Source organism: Macrobrachium nipponense, chromosome 39 (genome assembly GCF_015104395.2).
Source record: "Macrobrachium nipponense isolate FS-2020 chromosome 39, ASM1510439v2, whole genome shotgun sequence".
NCBI lineage: Eukaryota > Metazoa > Arthropoda > Malacostraca > Decapoda > Palaemonidae > Macrobrachium > Macrobrachium nipponense.
The window spans coordinates 4,529,956-4,539,399 of NC_061099.1; the positions used below are offsets into that span (position 1 = coordinate 4,529,956).

The 9,444-nt window shown below is 45.6% G+C and overlaps 1 protein-coding gene across 7 annotated transcripts in view; it reads left to right on the forward strand.

The window, feature by feature from the left end:
• The window catches only part of LOC135210046 (tRNA (guanine(26)-N(2))-dimethyltransferase-like), a 178,835-nt gene extending 169,391 nt beyond the window's left edge, over positions 1-9,444 (forward strand). For all 7 annotated transcript variants that reach the window (XM_064242829.1, XM_064242833.1, XM_064242835.1 and 4 more), the window contains 3 exons: positions 47-275; positions 1,476-1,628; positions 8,617-9,444. In XM_064242829.1, coding sequence (XP_064098899.1) covers positions 47-275; positions 1,476-1,628; positions 8,617-9,417 — 1,183 coding nt within the window. In that variant the 3' untranslated portion in view covers positions 9,418-9,444. The remainder of the gene's footprint in view (positions 1-46; positions 276-1,475; positions 1,629-8,616) is intronic.

Sequence of the window (9,444 nt, forward strand, 5' to 3'; positions counted from 1 at the left end):
AAAATGCTATTTTGCATTTCCATTAAATAAATAATTTACATTTCAGCATGTTGATGTATGAAAACCGAGAGCCAAGCAAAAGGTTTCATGCAATAGACTTAGATCCGTATGGTTCCCCACACATCTTTCTGGATGGCGCTGTACAGTGTGTAATTGATGGAGGAATCTTACTTGTGACTTGTACAGACATGGCTGTGCTTTGTGGCAATTCTCCAGAAACCTCGTACACAAAGTATGGAGCAGTTTCAGTTAAAAGCAAAGCCTGCCATGAAATTGTGAGTACCTTTGAATATTTTGGATTTTGTGAGAATATTAACTGAATACATTTCATGTGCCTTGTATGTTATGATTACTAGATCTTATTATTATATTATGATTAGAGTATCCTTGGTACAGTATTGGTACAGTAATTTGCATATTCCAAATTGTTTTTGAAATGAGTAACAGTACTTGTTGGATTCATAATTTTCTAATTTCAAGCTACCTTTTAGGACTTAGGAATCTATAATTCTTCTTTATACTCATGTCATTTAACCTGTGCTTCCTATAGTTTTAAGTATTCATTAGTGACAAACGAAGGTTATCTCATCACAACCTTATATATCATATACGTGACTAATGTTTTTTATGTGATGTCCAAGGAAATCAGTCTTTTGTCTGTCTGACAGAAGAAGAAGGTAGTCTCACTACTTGCATACCTGCTGGACTTAAATGAATATATCAGCTAATAACTATTACTCACTCCAAAATAATCCTTTATGGTTTTGCAGTTGGTAATGGCCATTGTTTTCAAGTATGTAGATGCAACTATGTTACTTGAAGCTCTCCTGTCTGTCAAAGTCACAGCTCCCTGACCTTTGAGATGTAGGGCAATGGGGAATACTGCCTTTGCTAATTCAAGCTCTTAACAGATTGAAAATTCTTGGTTAACAGTCTGGGGTTTTGACAGCCTAGTTCCTCCCCACCAAAATTGAAATCGTAGAGTTAAAAATTATAAGTTTTGTAGGGAAAAAATTTATTTTCATGCAGACTTTCTGCATATTCTCACTGTCAAAGATATCACAAAATGAAGATCAGGCTAGGTTAAGAGCTTGAAGCCAGTTGTTCTAACCATGCAAGTGCTGTATTTGCAAGTTGGGTTTCTTCCTTTTGAGAGTTTCTGTCTAGGGCATTTCATGACCAATGAAATCGGAACTATAAGTAATTATTATGTATAGGAAAATTAATTGTGCTTTTAGAAAATTGAATTTTTCAAATCTTGCATTTAAAATTCCTTTTCATTGTAGTTGCAACAGTTGATATTTTTGTAGACATTATTTTCTACATCTCTGATGATCCCTTGGATTTTTAATTCAATCAATCTAATAAAGTAATGAGTATTTAGTTAAGTGTTTAAGTAAAAATAAGACTATTTACAGGACCTTACAAATTGTACTTAGTTCAGTGTTTCAGTAAAAATAAGACTACATTTACAGGCCTTACGAATTGTTCTCCAGTGCATTGAATCCCACGCAAACCGATATGGAAGATATATTGTACCATTGCTGTCGTTGAGTGCAGATTTCTATGTGAGAGTGGTGGTACGTGTTTTCACCAGCCAGGCAAAATGCAAAGAAACATTTTCAAAGGTATGTTTTTTTTTATTGAGCTCTTAGATTTCCTATACCTGACTCCTGTTTGTAGTTATTGGTTTTTATTTGTTAATTAAAACATCTGCTGATAACAGTGTTTGATGCAAACAAAAAAATTATGTATTATGTTCCATAATACATACTTACTAATTGGTTCTCAGCTAATAACTTCTGATTAGGCACTGATGTGTAAGAACATTTTGATATCATGACCTTATTTTGCAATTTGTTCATGAAACTTACCTGTCAGATATATATATAGCTGTATTTTTCCGAATCCGACAGAAATTTAAACACTTACGACACACGCAGTGGGAGTCAGGTGGTTAGTACCCATTCCCGCCGCTGGGAGGCGGGTATCAGGAATCATTCCCATTTTCTATTCATAATTTTTCTGTCGCCGGTGCTGAAAACACCTGTTTGCAGCACCTCCGTCCAGATTTTGGAAACTTACTAGCTACTTGAGTATCCCTTTTGGTTTTTCTTTGGTATCTGAATTAGATCGGTGGCTTGGCACACGTTGACTTTGGATTGATTTGAATTTGGTATTGATTTTGCTTGGATCAAGATGTCAGGGTCTAGTTCTGCTAGCGCTAGATTTTGTTCTATGTCCGAATGTAGAGGTAGGCTACTGAAAGCTTCAGTAGACCCACATTCTGTTTGTAAGGTTTGCAGGGGGAATGAATGTACGTTTGAAAGTCGTTGTAAGGAGTGTGAAAGATTGACAGACTCTGAATGGAAGGCGTATGAAACCTATCTTAAGAAACTTGAGCGAGATAGGTTAAGGAGGTCTTCCTCCAGGAGTGTTTCAGGTAGGCAAGATTTTATTGATTTTCCTGCTAACCCTCCTTCTGTAGATTATGCTCCTACCCCTGTAGTGTTGCCTTCGGCCCCTGAAGCAGTGTCGGTAGAAGGTAATACTTTATCGCTAATTCTTGAATCGATTCGTAACTTAGAATCAAAAGTGTTAGCTCTGGAGAGCAAAAGTGAAGAGAAGTGCAGTGAAAGTGCCCCTTGTGTAGTGGAGGGTGCGTCAGATCGGCCTCATTCCGTCTCTAGACCTAGACCTCTGCTTGACTCCCAGGTTACGGGGAGAGAGCATGTCGAAAGTCGAAGGAGGGTTACGAGGAACCCCCACCGATCTGGCGTGCCTTCGGCAGCTTCTGACGAACCTACCCAGACTGCCAAGGAGCGTGCGCGTGCACGTCTTCTCAAGGAGTGCTTTTCTTCTTTCTGAAGCTTCCTCCCGCGCAAGGGGTGGAGCTCTCATACCGCATCACGTCCGCTGAAAAGGACGGCTCGCGTTCGGGACGCTTCACTTCCAAGTTGTTCTCCGGAACTTTGCTCGTCGCCTGATAGTGCGTTTGCTGCTTTTCCTCCGCAGAAGAAGCGTAAGGAATTTTCGGAAGCGGAGTCTTTCCTAGATGTTTCTTTCGAGCGCCACAGTCGCTCGAAGGTGCGTGAAGTGGCGGTTCCTGGGAGTAGGAAGAAGGCGTCCCCTCGCCACTCGCCTGCTCACAGGATCAGCCCCTCCCCAGAAAAGGAGGCTTCTCCTACAAGCAAGATTCTCCAGTCTCTTCAGCAGCAACTTCGGGATGTTTTTTCTTCGAGAGAGACGGTTCCACGTCGCCGTAAGAAGGATGACTATCTTCCTGTGAAGAGGTCGAGGCATTCTCCCTCTCCCTCTCCTCGCTCGTCTCTCTCTCCGTTTGAGTCTCCCTCTAGAGTTCGTTCTGCTCCCCAGCAACTTTCTAGAGGAGGCGAGGAATTCGTTTCTCGCTCTCGTGAAGCGGTGGTTTCCGCTGCTACAAAACTTGTTGGTAAGAAGCGCGTTTCTTTAGATGCCGAACACGCTTCTGTGAAAGTCAAGCGCGCTTTAGTGGACGCCGAGCGTGATTCGGTGCAAGGTAAGCGAGCACCAGTGGACGCTCAGCGCGTTTCAGTGGACGCTCGGTGCGCGCCAGTGGACGCTCGGCGCGTTTTGGTGGACGCTCGGTGCGCGCCAGTGGACGCCAGGTGTACACCTGTTGCTGTCGAGCGCGCTTCTGTCGGCGCCAGTAGATTGGCTTCGGACGCCAAGCGCGCGCCTACGGACGTCAGGTTACCACCTCCGCAAGCGCAAGCGGAAGCGGGAACTCTTCCTGTTCGCCGCTCTTTCTCTTTTGAGAAAGCTCGTGACTCTTCATTACTTCCTCCGACTTCTCCAGTGTCTGAAGAGGAAATTAGTGACGCTTTCGTCGAAGTGGACGAAGAACCACAGTTAGATCCAGTTTCGACGGACTACAAGGTTTTGACTCGTTTGCTACAGTCAGTCTTTGCAGACACTTTCCAACCTGAAGCTCCACGTACTCCTCCCTCAGCTTTCGTCATCCAAAGCTACTAAGATCTCGGGCTTTGTGAAAATGAAGAAGTCGCTTTCTACGAGGCAAGCTTTTAGAAAGGTCCATGCTTGGATGGAAAAGAGGAAAGCTTCAGGCAAGACTTCTTTCGCTTTACCACCTTCAAGACTTTGTGGCAAAGCTGGTATGTGGTATGAGATGGGAGAAAACGTCGGTGTTAAGCTTCCAGCCTCAGCTCAAGGAGACTTTGGTAGCATTGTGGATGCCGCCAGAAGATCTTTTCTGTCTTCCTCTAAGGTCTCTTGGACGCATAGCGAGTTAGACTTTCACCTTAAAGGCCTCTTCAGGACACTGGAGGTCTTTAATTTTCTTGACTGGTGCCTTGGAGTATTGGATGCCAGGTCCAGGAGTTCTGATTCCATCAGTCTGGGGGAGCTGTCCAGTGTATTGTCTTGCATGGACAAGGCCGTCAGGGATGGTTCTGAGGAATTGGCTGCTCATTTCAGCACGGGACTGCTTAAGAAGAGAGCACTTTTTTGCAATTTTACTGCAAAGTCGGTCTCTCCAGCGCAAAAAGCGGATCTTCTTTTCGCTCCCTTCTCAGAACATCTCTTCCCCCAGTCTATGGTAAAAGACATAGCTGCCAGTCTCCACGAGAAAGCTACCCAAGACCTTCTGGCACAGTCTTCCAGGAAGCCTTCTACTACTCCATCTTCGGGGTCCTCTGCTTTGAAGAAATCGAAGCCCTTTCGATCTGCTTCTTCCTCGAAGCCAGCCCCTCGAGGAAGAGGCTCTTTCAGAGGCAAGACTCCCGCTCCTTCCAAGAGCAAGAAGTGAGAGGGAAGTCCTTCAGCCACCGGTAGGAGCCAGACTTCTACATTTCGCGAGAGCATGGGAAGAGAGAGGTGCCGACGCTTGGTCTCTGGACATCGTCAAGAAGGGGTACAGAATTCCTTTCCTGATGTTACCCCCGCTGTCTTCGACACCAAAGGACTTGTCTCCTTCGTATCAGGGAGAAAAGCAGAAAGTGCTTCACGATCTACTAGATCAAATGATCGAGAAGCAGGCGGTAGAACAGGTCTTCGACCGGAGTTCTCCGGGGTTTTACAACCGTCTGTTCCTAGTGCCGAAGCAGTCAGGGGGGTGGCGCCCCGTTCTGGATGTCAGCAGTCTAAATCGCTTCGTTACCAAGCAGAAGTTCAATTATGGAAGACACCTCAATCCGTGCTTGCAGCCTTAAGACGGGCGGGGATTGGATGGTCTCTTTAGACCTTCAGGATGCATACTTTCATGTCCCCATCCATCCCCGTTCAAGAAAATACCTGCGGTTTGTCCTGAAAGGGAAGGTATTCCAGTTCAGGGCACTCTGCTTCGGTCTCAGCACGGCGCCGATGGTGTTCACCGTTCTTATGAAGAACGTTGCGAGGTGGCTCCATCTTGCGGAAATAAGGATCTCTCTCTACCTAGACGACTGGCTCATTCGAGCCTCATCGCAAGACCGGTGTCTGAAGGACCTTCACACGACTCTGTCGTTAGCAAGGTCCCTGGGACTTCTGGTGAATCTCGAAAAGTCGCATCTGACTCCTTCTCAATCCTTAGTCTATCTGGGGATTCAGATGGACTCAGTGGCTTTTCGGGCTTTCCGTCCCAGGGGCCGGGGCGGCAACTTCAATGCCTAGACAAAGTGTCAGCCTTTCTAGGGAAGGAAACATGCTCGGTGAGGGAATGGATGAGTCTGCTGGGGACCATTTCCTCACTGGAGAAGTTTGTTTCTCTGGGAAGGTTGCACCTCCGACCACTTCAGTTCTTCCTCTCAAGCAATTGGTCACGCAAACAAGATCTAGAAGAGGTCTTGTTTTTGACGGAAGAAGTGAAAAAGCACCTCAAATGGTGGTTGGATCCAAAGAAGCTTGCGGAAGGGCTTTCGCTCAAGCTTCGGAACCCCGACCTAGTGTTGTTCTCCGACGCGTCCTCCACGGGTTGGGGAGCAACACTGGGAGGGAGAGAAGTGTCAGGCACCTGGAGAGGGGAACAGGTGTCCTGGCACATCAATCTAAAAGAACTTTCAGCGGTTTACCTTGCTCTAAGGTTCTTTCAAGAGGAAGTCTCCAACAAAGTGGTTCAGATAAATTCCGACAACACCACAGCCCTGGCATACCTCAGGAAACAGGGGGGAACTCACTCTCCTTCTCTGTTCGCCATCGCAAAGAATATCCTGATTTGGGCGAAGTCGCGAAACGTCACGATTCTGACAAGATTTGTGTCAGGCGTGGAAAACGTGCGAGCGGACCTTCTCAGTCGGCAAGGACAGCTTCTGCCGACGGAATGGACCCTTCATCAGGAAGTATGCCAGGCGCTATGGAAGCTGTGGGGACGTCCTCATGTGGACGTTTTTCGCAACTTCCCGAACGAAGAGACTTCCGCTGTACACGTATTGCTCCCCAGTTCTGGACCCGGGAGCAGTGGCAGTAGACGTCCCCCTACTGTGGAATTGGTCGGGTGACTAGCCGTTTTCGCCTTTTCCCTTTACGCTTTTCCCCCATTCAAAATCCTCGGGGAAGTGATGAGGAAGTTCGCTGCATCAGAAGGAGCGAGGATGACCCGCCTCAATCGCCCCCTTCTGGCCAGCGGTCGACTGGTTTCACGGAGGTGATGTCCTTCCTGGTAGACTTTCCAAAGGACTCTGCCCCTAAGGAAGATCTACTCAGACAGCCCCACTTCGAGAGGTACCACAAAAACCTCCCCGCTCTGAGTCTGACTGCGTTCAGACTATCAAGAAGTTGGCCAGAGCGAGGGGTTTTTCAAGACCTGTGGCAACGGCGATTGCCACCGCAAGGAGGCCCTCCTCAATCGCAGTTTACCAATCAAAGTGGGCTGTCTTTAGAAGTTGGTGCAGGAAGAAGGGCATTTCCTCCACCTCAACCTCTGTGAGCCAGATAGCAGATTTCCTTCTTCACCTTAGGAAAGAAGCGAAACTAGCCGTTCCCACGATTAAAGGCTACAGAAGCGTGCTTTCTGTGGTCTTCAGACATAGAGGACTCGACTTAGCGAATGATAGAGACATTCAGGATCTCATTAGATCATTTGAGACTGTGAAAGTTCTCCAACCGAAAGTACCATCGTGGAACTTAGACGTGGTACTTAAGTTTCTCATGTCGAGTCAATTTGAACTGCTCCATTTAGCCTCGCTTAGGAATCTTACTAAGAAGACCATTTTCCTAACCGCTCTGGCGACGGCGAAGAGGGTTAGCGAAATTCAAGTCATAAGCAAGCACATTGGGTTCAAGGATCATAGTGCAGTTTGTTCCTTAAGTCCTACGTTCTTAGCAAAGAACGAGAACCCTTCCAACCCTTGGCCGAGGACGTTCGAGATAAAAGGGTTGTCGGAGCTAGTGGGACCTGAAGCTGAGAGAGTCCTGTGTCCTGTCAGGGCTCTCAAGTTTTATTTGCAGAGAACCAGAGCATGCAGAGGCTCTTCGGAGAACTTGTGGTGCTCTGTGAAAAAACCAGATCTTCCGATGTCGAAGAACGCATTGGCGTTCTTCTTAAGAAGTACGGTTAAGGAAGCCCATGAAAAGTGTAGTGAAAGTGACATGGAGCTTCTGAAAGTGAAAGCCCACGAGTTGAGGGCTATTGCTACTTCGGTGGCTTTTCACAAAATATGGCAATCAAAGATATTTTGGGCGCCACTTATTGGCGAAGCAATTCGGTGTTCGCTTCAACACTACCTGCGGGAGGTGAAAGCAACATACGAAAATTGTTACTCGCTCGGTCCTACAGGCGTCGCGCAGACACTGTTTTGGGGGGCAGGAGGTAGCGCTCATCCTATCCTTTAATGGTTAGGGGAGTTTTTAACTTGTGTTATGGTTGTGGGGTTGACCGCCTGCGGCGGATCTCCCTTCCATTAGCTTAGTCTAAGTGGGATACTTTTGGTAGGCTACGCCAGGTGGTTTGGTTTTACTTCGTTGCCCTCATTTGTATGGTCAATGGTCTAGTCACGTCGTGGTCTCGCCCCTGTTGACAGATCATCTGGAGTGCACCAGCTGTATAGGTCTCTACCTCGCTGGCAACTCTAGTAGCACAAGCAGACTTACGCGGCAGTAACCACGAAGTCAGCTATGCTAACAGGTAAGGAATCAAGATATCAATTATCTGCATGATATATGTTTCCCTAAAAAGTCTTCTATTCTGTCTACTCCCACCACCAAAGGTGGGATTCAGCTATATATATATCTGACAGGTAAGTTTCATGAACAAAAATGATATTGTAATGATACAATTAAGTTTGTTCAATACTTACCTGGCAGATATATATAATCAAGTACCCACCCACCTCCCCTCAGGAGACAGTGGAAATAAAAATTATGAATAGAAAATGGGAATGATTCCTGATACCTGCCTCCCAGCGGCGGGAATGGGTACTAACCACCTGACTCCCACTGCGTGTGTCGTAAGTGTTTAAATTTCTGTCGGATTCGGAAAAATACAGCTATATATATATCTGCCAGGTAAGTATGAACAAACTTAATTGTATCATTACAATATCATGTTTTACTTTTATGTTGAGACACGTCTTGCAGCTGATGTTCAAGTCAGAATGCTGACAGAATGAACAGATTGGGCTCAGTATTTGCTCTCTTTATCAGGTATCCTGGCTTTACCAGTGTGTTGGATGTGAAACCTTCACCTTGCAACCTTTAGGACGTATACTTGTCAATGGAAGGAGTGTCAAGTATCAGTTATCGCATGGACCATCGGTATCACAGTCGTGTACGCACTGTGGGTACAAACATATAATGGCAGGTCCCATGTGGTCTGCACCTATTCATGACAGAGAATTTTTAAAGAACCTTAAGGAATCCTTGATTGAAGAAGACTTTACAACTTATCGCCGAATGTTTGGTACATTGACAATGATGGAAGAGGAACTACCAGATGTTCCCCTTTTCTATGTAGTTGACAAACTTGCTGCTGTAGCTGGAATAAATCTGTGTAAAATGGTGCAGTTTCGCTCGGCACTCCTAAATGCCGGCTATGATGTTTCCATGTCTCACACTTGCAAAGCCTCTATTAAAACTAATGCACCAGCTCAGTTAATATGGGATATTGTAAGAGCTTGGGAAAAAATCCATCCAGCCAACAGAGCAAAAATGAAAGATGATAGGGCAGGCAAGAGGATCCTAGAAAAAGCCTCAGAACACACAATCAGCTTTGAATGTCATCCTGATGCTAATCCAGAGTCTAGACGTAAAGAGCTGCTTCGCTTTCAGGTTAAACCAGAGAAAAACTGGGGACCTAAGTCCAGAGCAAAGACAAGCTTATTCCATACACATGAAGAAGAGAAAAGAGTAAGAAACCAGGGAAAGAAGAGGAAACATCACAATGATTCCCATGTTTTAGAACAAACTTCAAAAGAGAATAAACATATTGTAAAAGATACAGATTGAGAAATATATACTTTTTATAAGCAAGAA